This window comes from Melanotaenia boesemani, chromosome 22 (genome assembly GCF_017639745.1).
Source record: "Melanotaenia boesemani isolate fMelBoe1 chromosome 22, fMelBoe1.pri, whole genome shotgun sequence".
NCBI classification, from domain to species: domain Eukaryota; kingdom Metazoa; phylum Chordata; class Actinopteri; order Atheriniformes; family Melanotaeniidae; genus Melanotaenia; species Melanotaenia boesemani.
The window spans coordinates 10,430,909-10,458,326 of NC_055703.1; the positions used below are offsets into that span (position 1 = coordinate 10,430,909).

The following is a 27,418-nucleotide window of genomic DNA, read 5'->3' on the forward strand; positions in this document are numbered from 1 at the left end:
AATCCTGTTATTCAAAAGTCAGTGTGCACTATGTTTAATTATATGTTAGTTTAATAAAATATAAGTAATACGTTTGATTTAAACATTTTTAGAGTCAAGGAGGTACAAGAGTGAATTATTAAAGAATCCATGAGACAAAGTGGCCCAAAGAAACTAAAGATTCTTTTTGCATGGGTAAGGTTTCTCTTTTCTATTAGGGATTAAGAAATAGTGCTCAGATAAGCCCTTCAGTTGTATGGCTCCATACAACCAAGGTGTAAAGAGCTTTATGGATGGCAAGATGATCATTATTCTTTGACTCCTAAAAGAAATATTCTTTACTAAATAATGGGCCTGAGTCAAGGGAAGTACCTGGGATTCAGCCAGGGTCTGTCTGAAATCACAATTTTATCTGTACTCATTTATTTTGTTTGCTAATGAAATATTAATATTTAACCATTTTAATCAGTCCTTTTCTATGTCTACTTCAAGGTGGAGTTTAAGTTTAGACTCGTGACAAAAATAAGGAATGCAACAAGAACTTCTTTAAAATATTTATTACACAAGCAATTAGTTTCTAACTTTAAAATATACAAAAACACAAAATCATTTTAAGTCAAACCCTTTTCTCAATTTTAGTGTGTAAATCCAGTATTGTCACAAGTCTCCTGTCTATGAGGTTTAAAACTATAAAACACCAAACTTTCCGGGATATCTTCAATGGTGGCAACTCCCATGAGGATTTACATATACATATATACATATATATATATATATATATATATATATATATATATATATATATATATATATATATGGGGGCACTGCTTTAACATTCTTCTTTGACACTTTTAGCATTTTTAGCACTTTTAGCATTTTTAGAACAAAACAGCAGAGTAAGAACGCAGAAATAAAAGCTGCCAATATGCAAACAAAAACCTCAAGTCCAGAGCAAAATTAGTATTTCTAAATGTGCTAAATCAGTATTTCCTCTTCCAAACCATTTTGAAAGCCACATAACATCCCACAACTTAATGACCCAGGATGTAAATTATATAGTCATACATTCAAAGGCTTTAATATAAATCTGTTAGTGAATGGGACCTGCTGGAAGCAAATGAGAAAAGCTACTGTGAAAAGGGCACTGTAGTTTTCATGCTATTTTTAACCAAAACCTCTCTGACCTTTTTTCGTTATGTCCATGTTATTTATACCACTGGTTGCAAACGTAGATCAGAACAGAAAGTTCTAAATTCAGCAGCAAGCCATTAAAGTTTTAATTGTATATATATTGAGCCATAAAAGGACATTAATCCTGAGAAACTTTGATAGCTGAGCTTCTAATTAAGAAGAAATCAGTAACTGAAAAGAGTTTAATTTACATAAACTTGAGTGACATGTTTTTGGTCCAAGAAAAGGGTTTTGTTATTTTGCTAATTTTGTCCAATGCGTTCACAGAGCAAAACACAGCAGCTGTAGTAAGTTTTGTGTCTATGTAAAGCTTTCTGTAAGGATGTGGTATTTTAACAACCACCGGATCTCTCAAAATAGCAACAGCAGAGATTAAAGCCAAATGAAGTTATTATGCCGCATCCCTTTTTCATGCAAAAAAAAAAAAAACTACAAATGAAGTTGTAGTTTAACACAGCAGACATTAAGGTGATTTCATGTTAAGAACTAGCATTTTTATAATTTGTAAAATGTGCAATTAACACAAACAACTCTTGGAAATGGTGGGGGTTCTCTGAACATTGAACTTGCTAGTGTCATCTTCAATATCTGTGACACCGCCTCAACATCCTGCCTGTGTTTATTACTAAAAGCTAAAGGAAACCTCTGTGCAGGCAGACTCTTCAGCTGTACTCATTAGTGTGAGCCAAATTAATTTAAAAAGGAAGACACAACCAGCTCATTTCGTATGCAGGGAAAGTGGATAACAAGATTACACAAGTAACCAATTCATCACTGGAAACGGTCCTCTCCAGCAGGAGCCGCTGGAGCGGTGGACTCCAAGGTCAGGAAAAAGCCCAGAACTGTTTCATGTAAAAATGTGTGCGTGTGTTTGTGCAAATTACACAGCCACCAGACCACATCAGAAGCGGGATTATGCGAATTGTTTGATCTTAGAAGAAAATATGCAAGAAAGGCTTCTTTCCCAAAAGCCACATGAAAAACCTAGAGGGGAGATAAACATTAAACCAGATTTTACAGTGCATGCAAGGCTGTTCTGCTGACAGTGGAACTGGTGCACTGCAGTAAAGCAAAGGGGAGGAGTAACAATGACCTCAAACTTTTGCAGCGCAACCTCAACTATTAGCCTGAGGGGCTGAATCTCAACTTGTAGTAAGTTTGGTTTCCAGTGGAAAAATGGAACAAACCAGTTACTAATAAACAGACTAACATGCCTCCTCAGAGCTCTCCAAATTAAAGAAGACAGATGTAATCTTGAGAATATCCACAACTAATTTACAAAAGAAACCACACTTCTGTGTTTTGTATTTTTTTTAACCATGCTTTTTAAACAAAACAGAATCACCTTATGTACACAAGTTCAGATGGCAAGTAAGAGCATGAAGTATGAAGTATCCCTTTCTTGTGATGTTCCCCATGAGCAGAAGACATACAGAAACCATATCATTACATAATTTTTGTAGAGTATTTAAAACATGTCGCTGTTACTGAGAAACTACAAGAGTACAAAAACAGGTTAACAGTATTTTAAAAAAATTAAATATGTCCATTTTATTTGAGCTACAATACCAAAGTCACTATAGCTGCCAGTAAATTCTGTCCACAAATTTCTCCTTCAGAGCTTCTTTTAGATTCTTAGTGCAACTGTACCATGACATCCATTGAGTTTGGGTTTTATGGCCATCATCATATAAATTTAGACAATAAAAACATAAAAAAAAAATCTTAGTTTAAAGATTTAAAAAAAGGACAAAAATGAAAACCCATCAGGACTAAAGAGGCCTAACTTTGAAGCACAAATATTAGTTTTCATGAAAAAATGCAGCTTTGTTGTCAACTTAGTGGACAAAAACATTTTTAAGATGTAAACAAAATGAACACATAAAAGAAAAAGTCTCCATTTGAAGTTACACCATCTCAAATAACACCCACATTAAAAATAATAAAAAAAGAACTCATTCTTAAGCCACTGGTGACTCATTTTAGCTACAGGAAATGCCTGTACAGTGGGCTGTGATCAGGGAAGCATCTAAATGTTTAAGGGCTTTTTTCCAACAAATTTGCACAGGAACATCTGCCATCAACATGATGGGAACGCTCAACTTGAACCCACTGACAGAGCCTGCCAAATCAAGCTTTAAACGAAGAGGGAAAAGACACTTACGGCACATGTTTGTCTAAGTAATAGCAATGACCAGTGAGAGGCTTCAAACACATTCAATATGGCACGATAGCACCTCCTGACTTGTCACCTCCTACGACAGAAGTCATATTCAGAGATTTGTACAGAAGTGTATGAAGTCATTTGGATGTTTTCACTGAAAACCCAGCATTTTTTAAGCAACATATGTGTTAGAGAGCTAATTAATGAACTTTTAAAACAAAAATATCAGCCTGATTCATTTTATGCAAGATATCTTTAGTAGGAAAAAAAGCTGTGCATTTCTTCATCCCTTTATGTCTTATATGCAACTCTCTCAGAGCTTGTTTTGGTCTTGACTGCCAAAGCATTAAAGATTCATGTGCCATACAGAGGCAGTTTCAGTGGAAGAGATGTTGACAGGATCAGTGGAGAAGAATTCATCATGTGAGCTGTGACTTTGGTCTTATTGGCCCCCAACAAACCAAGCTCTTGGTAATTCCATCAGGCTGCACTTTAAGTCTGTGGTTGTCCATTACTTTGTACCACAGGCTGACCACATTGGGGTCAAGCTAAACAAAGACTTTCAAAGAAATATTTGCTCTCACGAATAAGCAAAACATTTAGAAGTAGGACTGAATTCCCAAAGGGAAACCAGAACCTTTCTAAATACCACAATCACCTTCTGTAGCTTGTGAGATGGTTGTTTCCACACCATGTTACAAAGCGATCCACCAGTACTCAGCCATCTCTGACACACCCCACAACTGCAGTCATCAGAGTATTTCTGCAAATGACAGGACTCCAGGTTGTACTGGAAGTACAACCTGGAGTCGATTGTCTTATCTGTAGTCTGAGATATGTACATACTGGGAGTCAGTTGGCTTCCACCAGCAGAATGTTAGATTTAACTGTAACACCATAGTGCAACATTTATCAGGAGAAAAAGATCTGAGCTAATTTTTCTTCTCTTTTTTTAGGTTGGCTTTGTGCAGCAGGGCCCAAAGGCAGCCAGAGCCAAAATGTAGGTCATAGCACAGTCACTGTCTGAGTCTGGATGAGGGTGGGGGTGTTGGTGTGTATTGGAGAGCACATTACTTTCGGTCCATCTGTCTCTGGATGCACCTACCCCCACCCTGGTCTTCCTCTCCATCACAATCTAAAGGATTACTGCCTGGTACTAGACCAGGTCTAATCTACTTTTAAGCTGGTCTGAACCGTGTTCCCGGTCCTCCTCCTGAAGACTGGCCTGCAGCCTCACACAGATGCTGGCATCACCACTCCGCAGAGCCTGCAGGAAGAGGTCTGTGTGCTCTTTGAGCCGCTCTAGGTCGTTCTGGGTGCGTCGGTTCTGCCTGAGAAGCTCCTTGGTGCGAAGCGTGATGTCCAGGAGGCCAGATTTGCTCAGGATGTTATATGTGTTGCAAAAGCGCTTTCTCTTTATGTCAGAAACACTTCCACTCAAGCTGCAGTCTTCTGATGAGTTATCCTGTGCAACTTCCTGGGCAATGGGATGTTTTTGGTTTTTAGAGCCAGAGTTGTGAGAGAAAGATAGCGAGGTCCCAAGCTCATTCTGGCTGGTAGCTGATGAAGACCTCTCCCTGGCAGGACTAGGACTACTGCTGTTGCTGGTTTCTGTTGTTGGGAGAGAAAGTCTGCTCTGGAGCAGAGGAGACATGGTGCTGGGGGTAGCTGGAAGACTAGGTGTGCTTGAACCAGAGTTACTTGTGCTACCACACAGAGTTCTCCGAGTCTTCTCTCTCTGACCGTTATCCCATTGGCTGGAGGTTAATGTGCTACCACTTTCTGAGCCTGAAGAGGAGGAGGAGGAAGCAGTTCCTCTTCCAGAGGAACTTGTGTTGTCCCCAGGATGAGGGGCAATCTTGGGATAGGATTTTAGGATAGGAAGATACTTCTTGGAGCGTCTGTGTTTAGAGGTGATCTCTTTGGAGGCAGGGGAAGCTTGATGAGAGACCACAGGTTGAATGAAGACCACTTGAGGCTGCTGGACAACAGGCTGCACCACCTCCACTGTGGGACTAAACCCCCAGGGTTTTAGAGGAGGATTCTCAACAGGCTGCAAAAGCAACACAGGCTAATTTTAGATTCTTTCAGTAGTACAGCCCATTTAGTTTTGCCACTGACACATAAAAAGCTAGTCTTTGAAGATAAACATGTTGCAGGTCTACAACTCATTCAACCTACATAGGACCCATTTGTTAGATAAAAAAGAGTGAAAGGGAAACTTTTTTTTTTGCATGTCTGACAAGAGTTTACCAAGTTCTATTTTAGCACCCATCTCCATCATCGCATGGTTAACCTTTGTAATGGCATCAAAAATGTGTCAAATATTCAGCAGTGAACTAAAGAAACAGACTGTTTGCATTACCTGCTTCAGCAGAACGTTGTTCATTATAATCATGGGAGAGAGACCAGAGTAGGAGCCTCCTACCACGGCTAACTGTGAGGGTTGGGACCCTGAACCAGTAGTCTGTGGCCCCTGCTGTGGGACAGAGTGAGGCGAATCCTCAGAGTCTGTGGTGTCCATTATGCTCATTTGCTCTGAGCTAGCATCTGCAAGGCAGACAGAAAAGTTAAATATAACTTATCAGATTGAAACCTCATAATCTAAGCAAATTAAACTGTGTAAAGAGCTAGGCTGCACCTGAGAAACCGGAGTCTCTCTCCGAGTCCACCCGGGAATCTCCATACTTCATCATGCGTGGTCGGCTTGCTGCCCTCAAGTGATTCTCTGCCTTCCTCTTGGTGCTCATCTCTTTTCCTGATTTACTAACAATGTCCTTGGATCCACGAGCTCTCAGAAAACTACGTCAACATATTAAAGGCCAAAGCTGTGAATGAAAGAACACTAAGTAAACCATCTTTCCACAACAAAGTCTGACAATACATTATAAAATGAGATATTTAACAAAAAAACTTCAAGTTTACATTGATTTTTACAGCTTAACAGTAGAGCAAGATGGCAGCGTGCCATAAAAAAAAAAGTTTATTCCTGGTTTGGGTTGTTGTCTCTGCAAGGCGCTGGGTTCATTTATTTAACAGTAAATACATTGGTTCGTTACCTGTATAAACACTTTTATTTCCACAATAATTTAATCTATAACAATCCCTTTTATTTGTAAGATTTTTATAAATGAATGTAAACACTAACTATCTTAACCATTAATCAACAAATAGTGTGTCAACACAACGGAAGACTTCCATTAGTGGGAAAATGACTACGGACTGGGGTTAGCAATGCGCTAACAAAAGCTAAACAAAGCTAATTAGCGTTAACGCCAACAAAATATAAAAATATACCCCCACAAAATGCATAAAATCACTGCAAAACAGTCGAGAATTAAAAGGAAATGCTTACTTTTTCAGGGATGTTGCTCTGACCATTGAGTCTTAAAAGCTTCGGAAGAGGAGCATGACTCTGTATTAAGACTACGGCTGCGTCTCAGCGACTTTTTCCCCCCACTTCGTGTGGCTGTTACTGCTGCCGCCCAGCTACGTTGTTGCCTGGAACGCCTTGCTCCACGGTACCGTACACGAGACAAACCGCTCCTCCCTTTCCGCCCGGTCACATGTAGACCACGGAGGCTGCAGTTCTTGGTGGTGCAGTTTAACTGTTTAGTGTGCTTAAAAATGAAAGTAGGTAATCGAGAGTCCCTTCATTTTCGTTCTTTAATCTGCTCACTATTGTTCTCAAACGAAAATATAGACCTTATAACCAACATGCCGAATTTGGTAGTAAGGGTGTGGTCTTTGCTGGAGTATTAGACACGTCACATTCCTTAGGCTGCTATTCCCGCCCACCTGACTGCCATTCTGGTTTCTGATTGGCCGGGGCGGCCAGCAGCTTAAAAACGTGACTACAGCCAAATGTGTGGCAAGTTAAGGACATCGTGCTTGATGTGTTGTAGGAGGCGTACTGTACAATGCAGTCGTCTCAAATGACCGCCGGAGAATCCAATGACGAGAGGCTGGTGGATTACATAAATGTTTGGCCTGAAGTTAACCTAAGCGGAGCAAATTCTCCCTGCATCATGTTTCAAATAGTAAACAAACACTGAACATAAGAACAAAAGGTCCTCACGTGCAGGCGTGCTGCTTTTATCTTCACATTTTGTTCATCTCGATACTGGACAAGTGGTGGCAGATGTCTGATGAAACCTAGAGCATGGTTAGGGATACAAAATGTAAAATATTTCAGAGGAGAAACGTGATGCACTTTATATGCAATCCGAAGCCATAAAGAAAAATGTCTAATAAGTGATGTCCCATATACAATGAATGATGTCTAGTTATATCATTAGGTAGTTGATAACTTTCTTCCCTGCCCCCTTTTTTTAAATTGTAAAAATTAATAATTAAATGCTAGATGAGGAATCCTTGTTAAATCTTACCACACCCTTATCATCTCACATGTCTTGTGCAAGGCTGGGAATCAATGGATAACAGCAACCCTTTGTGCTGTACTAACAGTGTTTACCATGGAGCTTGTTCAAATGAAGAAATGCAGTGTCCTCATATGTATGCAAATGCAGATGCAAACAACACAAAGGATCCTAATATTTCATATACATTTTTATTTAATGAACTTGCCATCTGTCATGTTTAGCAGTTTGCATTTAGTGTTTATCAAAAACACTGAAAATGAAATCATACATATATGTCACACTGATTATAAGGTTCGTTGTCTTTCTGTTTAGAGCTTCATGAGTCTTCACAGAGTTTCATGCTACGAACGAAAGCTGAAAAAAACATAAAGTCTTCTGGGTCTGTTCCACATTCTGTTAATATTTTCCAAACCTTACCACATGAACAGCTAGATACAAAAGACTGATTTGATTTTTTGTCTGGGCCAAAGAGTAGCCGGGTCCAAAGGTGTTTGCAAACACATATTACATTTTTCTTTGATAATCAATAAAAAAAAGAAGTGCATGCACAAGACAGAAAATCTGAGATTTGATGAGCATAGAAAGAAACTTGGATGAAGGGTGAACAGTCACACGGGCTGTTGTCCTCTCTGCCAACTGACATTTTATTCAAATTTAGTGAAGATCTATCTGGTTTTGAGGGAATTGGCACCTGAAAAGAAAGAAATATACATGCAAAGGAGTTTAAATTGGCATGATTAGAGTCCCACAGTGAACCCCCCCTTTATTTGGTGGTTACTGATTGCTCCCCATTCTGAATCAGTGAAACTATGGCCACTCACCCAATCAGAGGACATTACCCAACAGCATATAAAACGAATGCAGACATGACAAGAATAATAAACGGACTATCACTGTTTGTTTTATGTACATATCAAATGCACTGCTACATCAGAAGAATCTGTTTCATGCATCTCTGAGCAGAAACCAAAAGACTTGAAAATCTTTGTAGTTTTCTGTAACATAGGTAACATAATTTTGGTGCAGCAATTGCAAAGCCATAATTACTTTGTTTACATCTAAATGTTTGTAGAAGGAATGTTATATAAAGTACAAGAGTAAATCCAATGACCTTTTCACTAAAATATGCTTCCTTCAACTGCAAATTCTAAACTGGACAAAGACTGATGGTTTTGAGATCTAGTAAAATACTAAATGTAATTTCAGCAGGAGGAATCACCTCCAAAATTATCAGGCTGATATGGATGGATTACTAAACAGGTTTAAAAAACCCAAACTGAAGAGGTCCTAAGGTCAGAGTTCTTTAAAATGGAGCCTCTGTATCAACATTTCTCATTGTTATAACAACACTTGTCATCCTGAACAAAGTAAATATCAACAAGTTCACTGTAGGACTCTAATCATGCAGCCACCATAACAACACAAAATCAATTGTTTATCCTCCTCTGGTTAAATGTGCAGTTTCTGAATCTGATGGAAGGCATTAAAACTCTGCTGTAACTGTGTGGTCCCTTCACCACTAAGTATACGGTTATGGCTTGGTGCTTCTCTGGCTCTAAGTATGGTTTACGAAGGAAAAGAAGCCAAGGCAAGTCAAACTAAATCATTACTCTTCTGCAACAACCAGAACAACAAGACCACACACATTCTTAAAATTCTTTCATGGGGAAAATTACTGAAAGTTGAACTCAAACTCCCTCCACAGAGACCTCAAGTCAAAAATATATAACTTCCAATAGCTCTGACTCAGAACAGGCTTGTTTTTTTTCTGTGGCTGCATTGTCTTTAACAGAGGAGATGGTGACACCTTGCAGGTTACTTCACATCACCAGTTGTTGTTGAGGACAGGCTGACATCGATTAAAGCCATAGCATGATAACATTGTAAGAAATGGGGGCATGACAAGTTCAGCTGAATCTCATATCAGGATTCTACTGGTTCTACTGATATCTTCTAGTTGTAATCTTTTAGCATGAAATTGATTATTATAGTCTTCCCTTGCTGTGGTGAGGTGCCAAAATGAATGTTATCTTTGTACAAATGAGGTTAACTCTCAGAGACAACCAAGTGATTTGACTGATTTAGACTGCCCTGCTAAATTTGCACATCTCACCCCCTACATGCCTCTGTCAAATATACCAGTGCAGCTTTGCTCCAAAGTTTGGGCCCTCTTTCCTGTCCTCTTAACCCCAAATGAGAAATTGACAGCCCTCCCTGGTACTGCTGCTCCCTGGTTTCCTCCTGTTAAGAGGGAGTTTTCCTCCCCACTGTCACTGAATGTATAAGAACAGAGGATTGAATCAAAAAGAAGATATAACGTGATCAGTTGATTTTCTCAACAATACAACTTTTTATAGACTAGTATTATATTAACACAATTAAAGGGAACTGTACATATGGAGATTCTAATCCATTTGATTTAATTGGATTGTAATTAGATACCAGTGAGTTGGATTGAATTGGATAGTAAAGGGTTTGGATTTTATCCACATACTAAGTGTGTTAAGATTACTTTAGTTGTGAATTGGTGCTATTAAAAAAAAAACTGAAGCAAAGTGAATTGAGCCCAATCTAATCCAACTGATTTAAATTGAACTAAACTGAGCAGCAGAATGAAATAGAGGATGTTCTTTTGTTATTAAGTATTTTGGTTTTTCTGAAGTTCTTTCTCTTTATTTGAGTGTTTCCCACCTGATTCCCACTGCATCTCAGCACATGGAAACCTGCTGTATCTAAATACACTTTGACTTTCCAAACAAGCAGGAACTGATAAGACAGGAAGATCAAACAGCCTCTAAACAAAATGAACATGGCCAGTAATTTTGCAGCGGAGGCAGAGACCTACTTAGCAGCCTTGCTCACGTTGTTGGCCTGCATTTTTTAAACTCCACAACAGCCACTTGCGACACACTTTGATGCTTGGAGATAAGACTGATAAACTGATCTTCATGTGTAAAATGGACAGAATGTCCCTTTAAAAGAGCCACTTCATGAAATTAAATACTTCCTTTATTCTTCTTGCTCTTTGCTGTGGTTCTGATGATCTCATTGGATTATTGTGTTAAAAATGCATTGTGACTTTGCAAAAGAAGCGGCTCATCAGAAGTGGTTAATAGGTGTTCAGAAAAAAAGAGAAGCACAAAAAGAGAAGCACAGCAGACAATATATTATGCAATAATGTCAAATCTTTTCTGTCCTTGGTTGTCTAGCTGACTGGAGAAAACATTGATAAATTCAGCTGTAAAGGTCTAAACATGATGAAACCCTGTGTGTGTGTGTGTGTGTGTGTGTGTGAATGCCAAGGGGGAGCAATCAGTCTTACTTTCCACAGCCGACGTCTGGCTTCTCGTGTTTCCTCCTGCGAGGTCTGTTCCTGACAGACTTGCTGCTGCTGTGTATGAAGAGCAAAACACAATCAAGGTACTGATGTGTTCAAATGTGGCAGATAAAATGTTTGTTCACTGACCTTTTGTTATTTTGAGGTTTCTGACTGAGTCTAAAAAACAGAGAAGAGTGAAAACAACTTACAGATAGCTGTTATAGAATAAGGAAAATTCACATCAGATGTTTATTGGAGGTATTCATGTGTAATCTACCTGCAGTCACATTCTTGATGCTCTACAAATGTCAGTTCCACATGTTGCATAGATACCAAGGGAAGAATCCGCATCACCTGAAAAATCAAGGCAAAACACAACAAAAGGCTAAATATTTAGCACAAACAGAAAGTGCGTGTCGTACATGAGGGCTCTTGTCACACCTGCAGTGTGATGTTCCGTTTAGTGGTGGGACGGCACTCCAGTTTCTCATCTGCACAGCATCCAGAGCACCGCCACAGTGGGACACAAGCAGGTATGTAGATGTACTCCACATCTTCTGGGAACTCGTGCTCCACATCCACCAGCTGCTCCATGGGTCGACACATGCTCCTTGTCAGCACCTCCATAAAAGCCACTGCTACAAGAGACACTGCATCTTAAGTCTTTGCATAATTTACAACAGATGGAAAACCTTTTTCAGAAAATCCTGATCCAGATTGATATACTTACTGTTTGACTGTCTCTGCTCTGGGAGGTGTAACATCTGGAAAACAAATTGACATTAAATAAAAACTGGAATTTTTTGAGATCCGCTCTTCAATTTGTCTTGTTGTAAGTAACAACGTCAATGCCAAATATGATGGAAAATGATCTAGGAAGCTTAAAAAAAAGATAAAAAACTACAACAAAAAACACCATAGATAAGGTCAGGTCTGTAGTTTTATAAAAGAGTTGCACAGCGCCCTCTTGTGGTGCAGAAATGTATCTCACACACACACTTTGATGCATTACACTTTAATCCTGTGATGGCTCAAGCAATGAACCACTGTGGGGCAGAAAGAAAGAAAAAAATAAAATAAATAAAATTGTAACATGAGCCTTTTTACAAGGAAAGGTTTGTTATTCCAAGAATGAAAGTTGGCAAAGAATAACAGCAAAGAATAGCTGCTGTCGTCACTCATGGAATTTTTACATACTGCAAACACTGCTTAAAAAAGGCAATACTACCACAAACAGCATGAATTTAGTTAAGTTCTCACAAACCAGCCTCCCAATTCACAGTGACTATGTTCACAATTTCTCTTTTGCCTGAGACATTAATTTAGTCTCTTCTATACACGTTGGTATCGCTGCTATCTCTTAATGACTTCTCACCTCTCTGCCTGCATGTGAACATTTTCCTCAAGTGTTCAGTTGCGTGGGCTGGTTGTTAGCTTCGACAGCAACAGGTTTTATGGTAGACTTTTTATTTTTATGTGCTTTTTCCAAAATACAACAGTCGTTAAAAGCACTGCCCCATCCACCAACAGAGCCAGCTGTGTGCAACAGCTGTATCCTACATTAAATGTGCAGACATTAGCAAAACATTGCAAAACTATATTTAAAGGCAAACTTACTGAAAAGGGCTATGTATGACTTTTGATAAAAGTAGGATGTATCAGGAATTCCTGTTGCTCACAAATCACTTGGGGAATTCTGATAATTATTTATTTTGATTCAAGATTAAAAGTTCATCTTGTTTTTAAATAATATAGAAATTTTCAAACAAACTGGAAACCCACACATCTACATACCCTACCTCATGCTGTTTGAGGACCAGTTTACAATATAATGCTTTTTGAATTGCTGATATAAATAATGAGAATTCTACATTTAAACTACATAAAATAAATGCAGATCATCAGTATGAGTAGATTATTTGTTTATTTCCTACTGAGGTTCCCCCTAATGACGGCTAAAATGTTATATGTGTCTTGCATACTGTTTCTTTTCTAAGATCTCTCCAGCCAGTAAAAGTCAGTCGGATGTTGGCTCTTGTTTTTTCTTGCTCTCTTCTTTCTCTTTTGCTTTCCTTCTCTTATTTGATGTCTTCTTAGGATTCTTCGCCAAATCTGCCATGTTGCTTGTCATTAAGTGCCATAAAGCGAAATGCTACTGTAAAGCGATGCACTGGGACAGAAAAAAAAAAAGTTGTGAAGTTCAGTTTCTCAGACTCTCAGACAGGACGCTGGTGGAAAACGACGGCTCCGTGTACTTAATGTTATTGTACCATCAAAGCAGCACAGAAGCAGAGAGTTTTAAAGTCAGAAAGTTATGTTCTGCTGCTTTAATATTATTCTTTTTGCCTGGCGGCTAATTGAATTCAGTGTACTCTATTTATTAGTTTTAATTTAATTTTCTTTTCTGGTGTATCAGTTAATTTGATCTCGAATGTAGCTTGTAAATTAAACAAATTTTCAACTCCATTTTCTATCATACTTATTCCAAAGCAGGGTCACATGGGGCTGGAGCCTATCCTAGCAGCGACTAGATGAGAAGCAGTGTGCACCCTGGTTAGGTCACCTGTTTATTGCAAGGCCAATACAGCCAGAAAAAAACCCCCAAAAGATTATGGTAGTCTATCAGATGCAATAATGTCATGAGGATGATGATGACGTTTTGTTTTTAATATTTAACTGGTTTAATGCAGGTTATATGTTTTATTATATTTATCATATAACTATTACATGTATATTTTATTTTCCATTGATTAAACATGAATAATCTTATATTAATCTGTAGCTTAATTATTGGTCCATCCCCAAACACCAATTCACCTAACCTTTTAAGTTAATTTTTAACTCTACTTTTTTGTTTTCGATCTGATAGTAGCCTTTTTAATCTTAGATCTGAACAATATTGCCTTGTTTTTATTTAAATCACTTAAAAATGTTTCCGTATTGCAAATTGAATAGAGTGTTTTTGTTTCTCGGGTAGGTAAGTACTGATGAAGGGTGTTGTCCAAAGTAGCAGTGGCTATTACTGTTTCATGCTTGTTTTTAGTATTTCTGCCAGATTGAGCTTTGACACTCTGTAAAGCTAAATTTAATTTAATGGCCAAACCCTTGGAATGACTTTAGTACTGGTTCTGTGGGATGGTGGGATGGATGGTGCCCATGGCCACCCCTTACTGCCCTCCGCCCCTGGCAGCTCAACCCAAAACTCAAAAGCACCTCTGGCTGAGCTCCACTCGGGTTTAGTTTTTTGCACCTGTTCACAGAAAGCTGTAAATCTCAGTTTTAATCGTAAACATAACCATCAAGCAGCTGCATCCGTGACCTCTTATTTAAGCCAATAACTGCACACATGTACATAGAAACATGGGTGGAAATTCATGATGGTTCTCAAACAGCTGTTTCGCGCTCTGAACCACATGTTAAGTCACATAATTTTTCACGTGAATCTTAAATATTGTATAGGCTATCAAACGGTAAACTATATTCAAAACTAATTTTAACAACCTAATTAACACAGAGGAAAATGATGACTAGTGACGAGTAGCGGTTAACTTACCTGCGCAGGTACCAGCTGCAACAGAAGAACCAATAAGAGACGCGAAATTCCGATGAAACCTTGCATGCTGCCGAGGATGAGTTTCCTCCTGTCTTCTCCGGTTGGTTAGAGACAAAGAAAACGTCAAAGAGAAGGGTCGAGGAGCCACTGGAGGCTGGAGCCGTCCCACTGACTGCGCGTGAGAGTCCAGCTGGGATGAGAAGCGCGCGCCAAAATAACTAAATTTACGGGCAACAGCCAGCTGATGATTAATAACTGCGTGCAGGATGAAGTCCAGTCAAATGATGATGTAAGTTGTCACGACTTGTCTGTCCTTCTTTGCCTGTCTCTCATATACATACTACACTGCATTAACCATGAATCACCAAACCATTATTCGTAAGAAAGAGGGTAATATGTTTGTTTTGTTTGTTTTTTTCCTCCATAACGAAGGGATGTCCTCACAATGTGACTAAGATAATTACATACACACGTTCAAAGCACTTAATTTTAATGTAAATAATAATGTCTGAGTAATAAATAAGCATCATGAGGAAATAAACAGTTGGTATAGGGAAAGCCATTATATGGAAGACACAGAAATTTCCCCCCAACACATCCCAGACCTTCTCCAAAGCATATTTTGGACATTGGCTTTTGTTCTGTTCCCTGCTTCAATAGTGCTGTGGTCTGGTCTATAAGGTCCATAAAACTTGTTTTTGACTCCTTTTTTTAGTCCAGTTTTTATGTGATTTAGCAAATCTCACCCTTTTCTGTAGAAATATTGTCCTTGCACAGAAAATCGTTTCTTATAAGGCTCCAGTGAACAATATGGATCAACTGAAGGGTCAGACTCATAAGGTCCTGTGTCAGTTTCTTTCCTTGACGTTTACCTATATTTCAGATACTGTTCATCTCCTGTAGATTTTTCTTCATTTTCTTTAAGGACACACTGCACTTCATTCTGATATATGCTAAATTAAGAAATAATTGGGAGTCACCTTATTGGTGAAAAGACATTATTTTCTGCTGGTGAAACGGTGTTTTATAGAAGCAACCAAAGAAATGGAAGCAAATCATGTGTCTTACAAGAACTGGAAAGAAAAGGGTGAAAAAGCAGCTAATGTAGAAACAGAAACTCTGAAAGATTTGCAGAAAGCCTGGAACTGTTGCTCAAGATCACTTTATAAAAGATTGCTGAAAGTTCTGGCTCCTTGAAAGCAAAGTATGAAGAAATGAGTAATTCCACTTTGTTGAACTTTGTTTACTTTAGTTGATTGTTAACATCACATCTGGTGAAACTTGTGTCCTGTTGTATAATGGTCATTAGACGTTTACATTTAGTACAGAATCTGTTCATCAGATGGTTGAGCAAGCAAGTTTACGAGTATCCTTTATTTATTAGAGATTCATCAGATAATAATTTATTGGATTAATAGAAGACAAAACTGAGGAAAAGCTAGACCAGACTTGATGCTTGGTATTATGGAAGTGAATGAATTTAAACTGATTCAAGCTTCATTTGCTGTTTGTTGTTGTGAATTATGACATTGAAACTCATCTCTGTACTAATCACCAACATATAGACGATCTGGCTCCACATCTGGATCAGGTCGTTAGTTGAAGCTGCACTGTTCAGGCACCACAACCTCCAAGTGCTGCCGGTTTAATCTTGGCACAAACACAGCAGACCTGAGGTTATCAATACTGACGCTAAGAATGATCAGAATGTCTCTGAGCCAACCTCCGTCATTCCACACTTTGCTATGCTCATGCGCTGTCATGTTACGCTGCAGATAACATTATGTGTGACTACATAGTTTAGGCGGCCTCTCGATCACTGACCTGATGCTTTTGTTTTCCATTTGTGTTGATTCCTGTGTTGGTTCGTGTCCAAAGATGATCTATATGGGCAGTGAGTCCAACCCTATTACTGTTCTTGTTTCTCATTCTGCGGGATATTGGCAACAAGCAACGAGCTGCCCTCGCATTTATCAGGTGGGCTCAGACGTGTATTTGCAGCCAGTGTGATTTGGGCTGGTGTTCTGAAAAACAGCCTCTGTGGAGAAGATAACCAAGATGGATGGGCCTTTCCATCCAAGTACAATTTGCCTTGTGCTCTGTGCAGGCTTTGATGTTGGGTCAGCTTTTGTTGTTCATTAGAAGAATTATGTTTACGTCTCATTATTGTGACATTACTAGTCTGCTACATGCCTTTTATAATTAAAAAATGGTTTAATACTGTTTAATTGTTTAAAAAAATCTGTAAAACAGTGAGTGCACTTGTTCAAACTCTGTAGTCTTTTAAAAAGATTTTTTTTTATCTTCCAACAGGCAGGGCTCACCCACTTGGCGGGGAGTCCCCTTCCCAAGTTCCAAGTCAGACAGCCAGAGGTCAGACATACAGCTGCTGCTTCCTGTCTCTGGGAACTTCACTGTAGCTCAGGTCCCAGTTCCAGCTGAGGGAGGATGGGGTTTCCTTCGGCTGGAGCAGCAGGTGGGACTGTACTGCTTTATGTGTGAGCAAGGACATGGCTGTCTTTAGTTAATGTTTGCAAAAAAGGTCATCTGCCAAAGGCTGCCGTTCACACACGATAACACTGAAACTTTGGCACGCTTCCACACTTAAGTCTCCACTTTCTCTGCTTTTCAATATAAGCATTCACACGACTAACAAAGCTTTTACTGTTCTTCAAATCCCTGTTGAGTCTAGAGGTTTTTAACTGTAGATACATCCTTTTTTTCAGTTATTACATAACACAGGAAAAGACAGGCTCACCACCACATGTTGACCTACAAATCACCAAAATTATGACCACAAGGGAATTTCCTTCCTTCCCCAATATGAACGTATTGGGTAAGTTCTCGGATCAGTGAGGGGAGAAAGACACACCTACTATCATCCATCACTGGAGACTTTGGCCTTCCTTACCCAATGTTTTTGCCTGTGACAAAAATCCTAACTTTATCTGATTTCCCACACTTTCTTTTTTATTTTTTTGCCAGTCTTGAGCTGCTGTGGGTGCATTGTGGGTAATGCAACTGGTTCCCAAGGGCACACTAGCCAGAAAGAGCAGTTCTGAGAAATTAATGTGACCCAAAAGGCCAAACAGATGTAACGCCATTCCAGGATGCAGAACAGGATTTACAGCAAGCTGATTGCTTTATTCTTCAGGACTGTTTGTGAATACTGTTATGCAATTTGAAAAATATATATTATTATTAGTGGTAGTAATGATGATGATTATAATCATTATTTTACTAAAATAGTACTAAATATTGTCATGTAATGTAGCAGCATTGTTTATTTTGTTTATAAACTTCTTTTTCTTGTATTTTGTTTTCTTCATATTATTATTTTTAGTTATATAATTATGTATATACAGTCACCAGCCACTTTATTAGGTACACCTGTTCAGTAACTTAAAATGAGAATTTTAGAAATTTCTTATTTACTGGAATTTTCATGCACAACCATCTCTAGGGTTTACAGTGAATGGCCCAAAAAAGAGACAATATCCAGTGAGTAGCAGTTTTGAGCAAAAATGTCTTGTTTTTGTCAGATTTCAGAGGAGAATGGGCAGACTGAGAAAGGCAACAGTAACCCAAATAACAACTGGTTATAACTAGGTATGTAGAATACCATCTCTGAATGTACAATATGTCTCATCTTGAAGCAGATGGGCCACAGCAGCAGAAGACCACAAACAGAGGCTCAGATGCAGCATGACAATGGTAGGGTCAGAATTTAGAGTAAAAATATATGAAAGCAGGGATACCTCCTGTGTTGTGTCAATGGTTCAGATGGTAGGTGTCATTTCTTGGCACACTTTGGACCCCTTAGGAACTTTTTTGTTTCTCTTTCTCTTAGTTTTTTTTTTTTTTTTTTACCAACCATCTATCTTTGCTCTTTTGTTTTATGTCAACAAGACTTTCTGTTTGTGTAGCCTATTCTGTGTCCCAGTGTTTTTAGCCTAATTGTGCCATTTTTAAGAGTTAGTTTGTGAAATTGCTTTAGAGTTACGGTATGAAATTAGTTTTAATATTTTCTTGTATTTGTGTATTTGTAAAGAACTGCTGGAATATCATCCTGTATTTCCCAATAATACAGCGCAAATGTATAGTTTGCACATTCAAGTGGGAACAAAAAGGTTCTTATAAGGATCTGTGGCAGTACTCTGGACAATGAAGTGCTTATTTATTCAGGTTTACGGTTATAGTGTAACTTTGGCCTAAATGTGATATAACCCTCACATATTCAAGACTAATGATTCATTTAAATTATCATTACATGGCCAAAGGTCAAATAACTTAACAGGTTTGGTAACATAAGAATACTTAGATAGAAGTGTTATATAAGAATTAATAAATGATCAGTGACAGATGACTTGAGCAGGCTCACAGCTGGGGGGAAGGTGTGGTAATGCAGGTGGCGCACAGTTAGACATTGTGGACAAGACCTGAGTGTGATTACTGCTCTATTTGCCCCTGAACATTGTACTTTTTGCTGTCTTGGAGGTTGCTCGGTTGCATCACAGATCTTTGTCCTTTGTTTGTTTTGTTTTCTTTCTATATCCATATATCTTTCTATATATCTTAACACTGCAGGTTATAAAATAGCATGCTTCCACCCCCTTTGCCCTGGACTTCATAGGGGTCATAACAGTGATGTGTGTGTGTGTGTGTGTGAAAGAGTATGATCAGATGTTATAGAACTTTTATGTTTTATACTTGAGTGTGTAAAGGCTTGATGTATAGTCAAAAAAAGTTTTTATTATGTGAAACATTTTTCCCTGCTTTTGGATGAAAAGTGCTTTATAAATAAAGTTTGATTTGACTTATGTGGTTGTGCATTGCTTTCCAGATGGCAAGGAGGTCAGCCAGCTGTAGCTTTTAACTTTAATTCCCCAGACATCATGATGTTTGATGCATTTCTACAAGCAATAATGACATGATGTAGTTTTACTTTCCTGCTACAGGGCATCCTTTCTCTGTGGCCATTTATATGACACATCCACAAAAATGCGGCATAAAGTCATAATATATCCTGCTTGATGGATAGTTGTGATCAGCTTTGTGGATTGTTTCCTCATCATTGCTTAAGATAATATTCATAAGTTGTATTCACACACACAAATCAGTTACGGTAAAAACATTACAGAGATAAAAGTGACATAAAAACACATCAGATTCAATAAGTATTTATTTGTTGTAATGAGGGTTTATAGATTAACAGTTAAATGTCCACGGCATGTTTTAAATGACCCCAAACAACATAGACAGTTATAACTGGACCTCTTTTTTGAAGGATTCTGCTAGTCTCTTCACATGCCTGACCCTCTTAATGCACCCATTAGTGCAGAGAAACAAACGTTCAACTTCCGCAAACACCTGGGAGACTTTTCATGTGTGCGGATTTAAGAATACAAATAATAAATACGTGCAATTTTTTTTTCTTTTGAAAAGCCTTATGGGTAATGACTGTAGAAGTGAAACATGGATTTTTCCAGATAACATAATTTCTGTATGTTTTAGTCTTCTGCTGAACAGAATACAAAGAAAGAGGATGCAACAGATTCACACGCTTGCCCAGCGGCAGCACACATCTGCATGTATCACGAGCTGTTTGACATTTTAACTTTGCAATAGTCAAATTAATGCAACTCTAAAATGCAAATATTTGTTCTGTCTTACAGTCTGATAGGTGTTATCCTAAATAAACAGTCCACAATCAGTATAACAACTTTGACTACTGGACATTTAAAATATCTTCAACTGTGTGTGTAGTACAAACACAGACAGACGACTGTAGTGATGTTACATTAAAAGATTACAGGACTGATCTGTCGGGGCTGGAGAAGATTGTGTGAATTCTCTGACAGCGTAATCTACTTCTCAGTGGAAAATGCCCTCTTCATCATTGGAGGAGGGGTTTTTCCTGCTTCATACAAAGACTCAGGAGGAGGCGAGCTCAAGCAGCACCAGTCTGGGATCCGGCCTGTCTGGTTGTAGTAGTCGCGTGACACCGACCTGCTGCCGAGGATGTCCTGAAGGGCCCCAAAGATGGCTCCTGGGGGATAGATTAATTGTGTAATTAATGCCTTTACTTCAGCAAGTAATAATAAATATTTCAGGTAAGTCTCATGCCCCACCTCCGAGCCACGCGGTGCAATTGGGCTTGGCAGGTGGAGCGTGAATGCGGAAACTCTTGCTGGCCAGCACGTTGCTGTACTTGGGTTTTTCCACCAGGAGGCGTATCTCTGCCAGCAGACGGTGCAGGAAGCCAGGCAGCATGGCCGTGCCTCCGATCACCACCAGGTTTTCAGAGAGCACTTTACGTGTGTCAATGGGGCACTGAAAAATAAATAAAAAAATACACACACTTCAATACCTGATCTTTGCAACAGCAAATCCATGACTTCAGGGTAAATTATCCTGATTAAAAAAAATGATGTGGAACAAAAATGGCTTGCTTTACTGCAGTCTCCAACATGTAGAAAAACACTGTTTTCAGTTCTACCGAATGGCTTCAGCTTCATAATCCATTTTGATGCTTTACAATGTGAACATACACACAAGGGTTGGTAAATTCTTGCTGTCAATGACACTGATTTTTTTTGGCAATACTATCCCCACCAAATAGAAAATGGAAGCAAAGATGACATGGCATACATATTTTGTGACATAATACAACATTAGCACCACAGACCGTTGAGCTGAACAGAACTGCTCAGCTTTCACAAAAACTGATTAAAAAGTTCATTAAGATGCAGTTTAATGTCTGCATTAGACTCTCAGAAATCACTCGTTTTAAGTATACTCTTGTCTGAGCAAAACTATCCACATCCTTTTGTTTTTGGAACAAGCCTGAACCACAGAAGGCTCCAGCCTGCAACTAAAAGGACCCCAGAGATATACCCCTAACATCCCTGTGTCTTCATCCGTCTGTGACCTCACAAAAGAGCTATGTTGGTGACATGGGGGAAATGTACACATTGTTGGGAAAGAGGTTGTGCCGTGTACATCAACTAATGACCAACTGTAAATAAATCAAAATATTATTACACATTATATAATTATATGAGTGTTTTTCTCTACCTTGACCAAAGCGTCGAGCATCAGAGAGGCCACACTCTTCTCTTCATTGTCTTGTTCAAACAGGATCTCCATCACAGAGTCCCTGAGAAAAAGTAAAAAAATAAGCCATTAAAATGAAAAAATGCATGCGCAGTGATTACGCTAATAAATAACACAAGGGCATGTACAAAGACTAAACAAGAAATAAGAAAAAAAAGTGGCAACAGTTAAAAGCATAATCACACTACCTGATCGATCCTTTAATATGTAGGATCTTCTCCCCATCCAGAGGATAATCAACATCTGGAGGAGGGTCTGGACGCTGTGAACAGATACGTAACAATTCACAACATTGTCAAGCATTTTCTACTTAGTACAAACTTTTGTTTACACAATCAGGATAACTTAAAAAAAACAGACAACACAATGAACAGCTTATTTACCTCTGCTGTACCATCCAGGTTAAATTTGGCTTCCTGGATCTTGAAGCCTCTTTGCAGGTCACTGACGAAACACGTTCTGACTGGAAGCAACAAAAAAAAGCCGAGCATATCATACATCTAAACTAAAAGACAAAAAATGGTTGTGAGGATTATGAGCATAATTTCCTTAATAAATGAGCCATGTGAATGATAATAATAAAGTATAGATAAACCTCTACACAATTGACAGGGCTTCTCTACACAAATCAAGACAATAATACGTAATTAAAAACCAGGTTATAAATACAGTTTCACCACTAACCAAAAATGTAATCGTTACCGAATTAAAGGTCAACTAAAATGTCTGTCGATTGAATTAAGTATTAAAAACTTTTAGGCTTTTACTGCAGACAGCTTATTTAAGGCCAGATGTTAAACCGATAAAATACAGTCATAAAGAAGAAAACTACCAAGGCTGGTTTGTGTTGTTAAAAACACAGAAAGGTCTGACTGGTTTTCACACAGCTGCAATGCATCCTTGAAATCCAAAGCACATCTTTTGATGTAAAACTGTTTCAACCACTGACAACTCAGTTTATGTGAATCTTCAATGTGATGGTAAATGGGCCTAACAATGAGTCTAAATCATGGTTTGGATTCTTAATGACGTTTTAAGTGGCAATGGCATATTCATAATGGGAAGAGAGAAGGTGGTGTAGATATAAATTTCAAAATAAGTTAAACTTACCCTTGATATCTTCTACAGTTTCTTCTGGTATAGTCCCTGATTATAAAGAGATTAAAGAAATAATGTATAGCTTAGTTTGAGCAATGCAATTTCCTCCAGTTCCTGTAAAAGGTGTAATTAGTTCATCTCAGGCCATTTGTGCTTTCTGCAGAGATGTAGTTCAATAGTCCAGTTAAGTGCCTCAGTCTGTTGGTTTTAATTATGGATGTGTTTGTGTAAAGTCAAAGTTAAAGAAAAACTGTGGAAGGAAAACTTTTAAATAGACTTTATGCATATGTATAATTCACATATTGAGGAAGGGATACACTCAAATGTCACACGGAAACAAGTTCTTCTTCTGAATAGTAAATGATGCATAACGGGTCAGAGCCACATTCTTTTCCTGATCTTGACTCTAAGATAACTCACTAGTCCATAACATAGCTATGGCTTCACAACTATCCTCATTTAAAAGCTATGATGTGTGTCTATAATTACCAATAACAGCTGGTATGCTCTGTCCAGTGGTGGTGTCTGTGTCCACAGTGCACTGTTCTGTAAGAAATCCATCTAGTTCTCTAGAACAAACAAACAGGTTGAACTCAATCAGACTGCATGATTTTCTACTGCCACAAGGAAGGTGTGAAAGAGACGCATAATTTCTGCAGTCAAGAGTGATCAAAAAAGAACACCAGCACACCACGCGCGCTCTCCGAGCTACTTACTTATGGATGGCTTTCCCTCCCAGAGGCAAAGCCTCCCAGGCTGGAAGAATAGCAGTGCACTCATAAACCTGATTTACCAAAGTTAAGGTTGATATTGTAAAAACAACAGCAGATCCTCCATTTCTACACATACAAAAACACAGAGAAGTGTAAAAAAATGGAAATCAAAAGAGAACACAACTACTTAAAAATGATATGACTGGTGTATTTGAATGAAAATAATTAAAAATACACCAAATGTTGTATAAATAGATATATATGAATATATATTTTTATTTATTGAGTATGTGAAGGTATTTATAGTGTGCATGAGCAGTGGGCGTCAAAAATTCCCTCCAGGATTAATAACATTTTTTATCTAATCTTAAATATATCTGAGAACAATCATTCTAATGTGTAAAAATAATGCAATTTTAGTATTTGAGCTAGTTTTTTTTTTTTTTTGGCAGAACCAGGGTTTTTAGTCACAGATGTTTTGGCTTTTGGTATCATATTAATTTTTTAATCTAAAATAGATTAAAAAAAAATAGTACATTTCATCATCTACAAGACAAAAGTGTAACAGAATCCAAAAAAATCTAAGCAGACAAGGCTGGAAATTATATTAAATTGCTCTAATTTCTGGGCCTCTGGGCACTACATTAAAAACAGAAATGCTTCTGTTGTGGACACAAATGCAAAGGGTTAAGAACTCTCTTGAAACCCACAATCAGTGAACGCAACTCATCACAAGAAAAAGACCAAGGTAAACAACAACAACAACAACTAAAAAAAAATCAGGCTACATGAAATTATCATGAAACAAAAGTACAAAAAAGAAGGTCCCAAACTTTCAAGCAGCTAAAGTTGAACATCAAGCAACAACTGTAAAACTTCCTCCTTTTAAAGCTTCAATAAATAATCTTTCAGTTCCCAAACTATTCCAGAGAGGTTACATGGTAAACATGCCCCGACTTTCTTAAAGACATCAAATTCAATGATGATGACTGAATGATTTTCTTTTTTTTCTCAAAAGTTTACCACCATTTTTATTAGATTTTAGGGTTTAACTAATCTGTAGCTCATTCAATTTTCCATTTTAGTTTTTCTCCTTAATCTATCAGAGAAACAGAAAAGTAAAGGATACAGGCAACACCAGTGTCTCCGTGTATCCACAGTCCATCACCAGTGCAGAGTTGATGCCCAGAGTCATGATGGCCATAAGGTGACTTGGAGCAAACAGCACAGAGGGCACCTGGGAAAAAAACATTACACATGGAGTACAACCACACACCCCACACCACTTTAACATCCTTTAACAAGTCTGTTGTAAAAAATAATGTTTATTTTAGTTTACTCTTGTCAAATTTGAGTCTCGTTCATTTAAAAATTGTAGTAGAAAATGTACATTTGTTGTTGTTTGAACAGGAGCATTTAATACTCCTTTTGTCATTTTCTGATATTAAAAAGGAAGAAATAACTTCTCAATATCTTTTAACTAATCAAATACGCAAAGACTATCATCCAGTTTGGCCAGCAGTGAAGTTACTTATATAAGATTCCTCCTTTACTGTGTCCTGGGTAAGAAATTACTTTATTTTTAACATAAATGGTGTTAAAAGAAAAAAAAAAAGAAGAGCTCCACAGTCCACAGTAACATTTATTGCACAAATAAAAGTGCATTTTAAAACACAGACTTGCTTTCTTGTAATACCTCAAACTGTTTGAAGAAAACCTTGGTGAGGGTCTCCCTGAAGTGGGACGGGCAGAGGATGGACTCGATGATGACCACTCTTCTGTCTCGAGGGTTCACCAGCAGGTGTCTGAATGAGGCAAATAGATGGACAAACATGATGTGGCTGGATTACTCAGTGATTAACTAAATTGAAAAAGAAAAAAAAAACAAGACAAAACTATAATGGTTTACTCATAGATGACAGTGTAAAAATGCATAACAAATGAGAACATATCAGTTGTTGTTACAGAATTACTCAACACAAAGTTTAACACAGTTATGCAGCAGATTCTCACCTGAAGTACAGTATGTGGATAAACTCTTTGAGGATGACATAAAGCTCTTCTGTGTTGATGTTGTACTGAACCACTTTGACAGCCTGAAAAGTGAGACATCACATGTCACATTAGCATTTAATATGCTAATAATTTAACTTGTTTACATGCAGCTGATCACAACAGAATCTCACCTGCTGCTGTCCCGGTTTCCGGATCTCGCTCGGAATTATGAACCTGGGCCCCGTTTCCCCTGCAAAGCCACATCTGCAAGAAAAGGATTCTGTCAGCTTTATAGGATATATGTGGTTCACTCCATCTAAAATCTTGCTTTATTGGCCACCATCCCTAGTTCTACCATCACTGACTGTCACTACCATGACTAATGTTAGTGAATAATATTCACAGTATTATCAAAATGTTCCCAACATGAATTAACTAAGCCTCTCTGAGCAGAACACTGGCGAACACATGTTGTGGACAAAGACATCATTATTTAAAACAGAGGATCAGTCCTCTTGATCTGCATGTGAATTGCTTTAGGTGAATTTCTCCCATAGAAAAATATATTCACATCCTTTATATGTTCAAAGACTCTTCAGTAATGTTTTCACTGCAAACCTCTTACACCTGGGATGATGTGTGAGGTATAGTAACAGATGACCTGATAACATGATTGTTTAATAGCTTTGCTTCCAAATAACCACATAGGTCAATAAAAAAAATCAGTCATTGTTGCGAAGAAACGTGGATTTCACGGAAACAAATTGCAAATATCTGGTCTAATGATAGATTTGATGGAAGTGCATCTGATGGAGTCAAACCTCAGAGAGACGTTTTCTATAATGTATTTTTGTACAATTCTGGGATATCAAAGTTACTAACTTGAAACTGACTTCTTGTCTTAAACAACCCAAATGCACACATCTGGGTAGTGGTCAATATTGCTGTAATAACAAAACCAGTGGGGTTTTATTTATTTTAGCACTAAAGGGCTTTACATTTAGCTTTAGCTTACCTAGCTAAACACTTGCAGCGCTTTCCAACATAGCATTAGCCCGTTGGCTTATAAATTGCCACAATTACAGCATTTAGTAAAATATTAAAAACATGTTTGAGAGAAGGCATTACACGTTAGACGTAAAATATAAATTTGAATGTGTTTTAAATACACTAATTGTCAAAAGCAGGGACGTCAGTTACAAAAACAATGAAGAATACAACGTAACACCGTAGCTGTGTTAGCACACCATGCTAACCTGCTGTTAGCATAACGTGCTAAGGGCTGGTACTTACTTTGTGTATGCTGCTCCTAAGTCAATGACAATCGCAGTCTTCTCTCCTCCACTTCCCAACCCATCAAAAATTGGCATTTTATTGAACAATTCCTCTTTGAACGAAAACTGCTTCAGTTAGCGGCAGCAGCTACAAGTCTGCATCCTAACATAAGTCTGTATTGTCTTCCTGTCAGCCTGGGTTGGGTCTTTACAGAGTGGACGTCACATCTGGGATGGATCCGTGGCTAAAGGCATAGTGAATAAATAAAACAAAACAAAATAAAATAAAGACTCAGATTTGAACATAAATTTAATAGACTTTTAAATAATTTAGAAAATATTAATCAATTTAGTCATTTTTAGATTAAATAAATAGATAAATAGCATTAAATTAAAAACCAGGTTACAGCTCATAGTGTGGCCTGTCCCAAGTTCTAAGCCTATATACAGTCAGTGGGCTGTACGATTATTGCCCAGTATTGAAACATTTTCTTTATTATTATTATTATTATTATTATTATTATTATTATTATTATTATTATTAATAATAATAATAATAGTTTCTTTTATTTTTCTTCTTTTTTCCCATCTCTTTCTTTCCCCCTTCTCCAACTGATGTCATCAATATGATCGT

The 27,418-nt window shown here is 38.0% G+C and overlaps 3 protein-coding genes across 5 annotated transcripts; all 3 read right to left on the bottom strand.

The window, feature by feature from the left end:
- Positions 1-2,468: 2,468 nt before the first annotated feature.
- cipcb (CLOCK-interacting pacemaker b) lies at positions 2,469-7,046 on the bottom strand. Its single transcript, XM_041976053.1, has 4 exons — positions 6,690-7,046; positions 5,976-6,162; positions 5,700-5,884; positions 2,469-5,387 (listed from the first exon to the last, which is right to left on the bottom strand). The coding sequence occupies exons 2-4, from the start codon at positions 6,082-6,084 to the stop codon at positions 4,491-4,493; spliced, it is 1,191 nt and encodes a 396-aa protein (XP_041831987.1). The 5' UTR covers positions 6,085-6,162; positions 6,690-7,046; the 3' UTR covers positions 2,469-4,490.
- Positions 7,047-7,890: 844 nt separating this feature from the next.
- On the bottom strand, positions 7,891-15,005 carry pgfa (placental growth factor a). 3 transcript variants are annotated; one of them, XM_041975059.1, is made up of 7 exons: positions 14,589-15,005; positions 11,766-11,799; positions 11,477-11,670; positions 11,313-11,389; positions 11,183-11,212; positions 11,039-11,107; positions 7,891-8,407 (listed from the first exon to the last, which is right to left on the bottom strand). In XM_041975059.1, the coding sequence occupies exons 1-7, from the start codon at positions 14,652-14,654 to the stop codon at positions 8,371-8,373; spliced, it is 507 nt and encodes a 168-aa protein (XP_041830993.1). In that variant the 5' UTR covers positions 14,655-15,005; the 3' UTR covers positions 7,891-8,370. The 3 variants fall into 3 exon arrangements, with proteins under 3 accessions (XP_041830993.1, XP_041830992.1, XP_041830991.1); XM_041975058.1 differs by having other exon boundaries at positions 11,039-11,104; positions 11,477-11,673; positions 14,589-14,821; XM_041975057.1 differs by having other exon boundaries at positions 11,477-11,673; positions 14,589-14,819.
- Positions 15,006-19,752: 4,747 nt separating this feature from the next.
- actr10 (actin related protein 10) lies at positions 19,753-27,000 on the bottom strand. The gene is made up of 13 exons (XM_041976408.1): positions 26,804-27,000; positions 25,702-25,774; positions 25,529-25,611; positions 25,212-25,320; positions 24,645-24,752; positions 23,519-23,586; positions 23,292-23,371; positions 22,815-22,850; positions 22,088-22,167; positions 21,893-21,966; positions 21,666-21,747; positions 20,720-20,921; positions 19,753-20,637 (listed from the first exon to the last, which is right to left on the bottom strand). Exons 1-13 carry the CDS (start codon positions 26,878-26,880, stop codon positions 20,456-20,458), a joined length of 1,254 nt encoding a protein of 417 aa, XP_041832342.1. The 5' UTR covers positions 26,881-27,000; the 3' UTR covers positions 19,753-20,455.
- Positions 27,001-27,418: the final 418 nt, after the last annotated feature.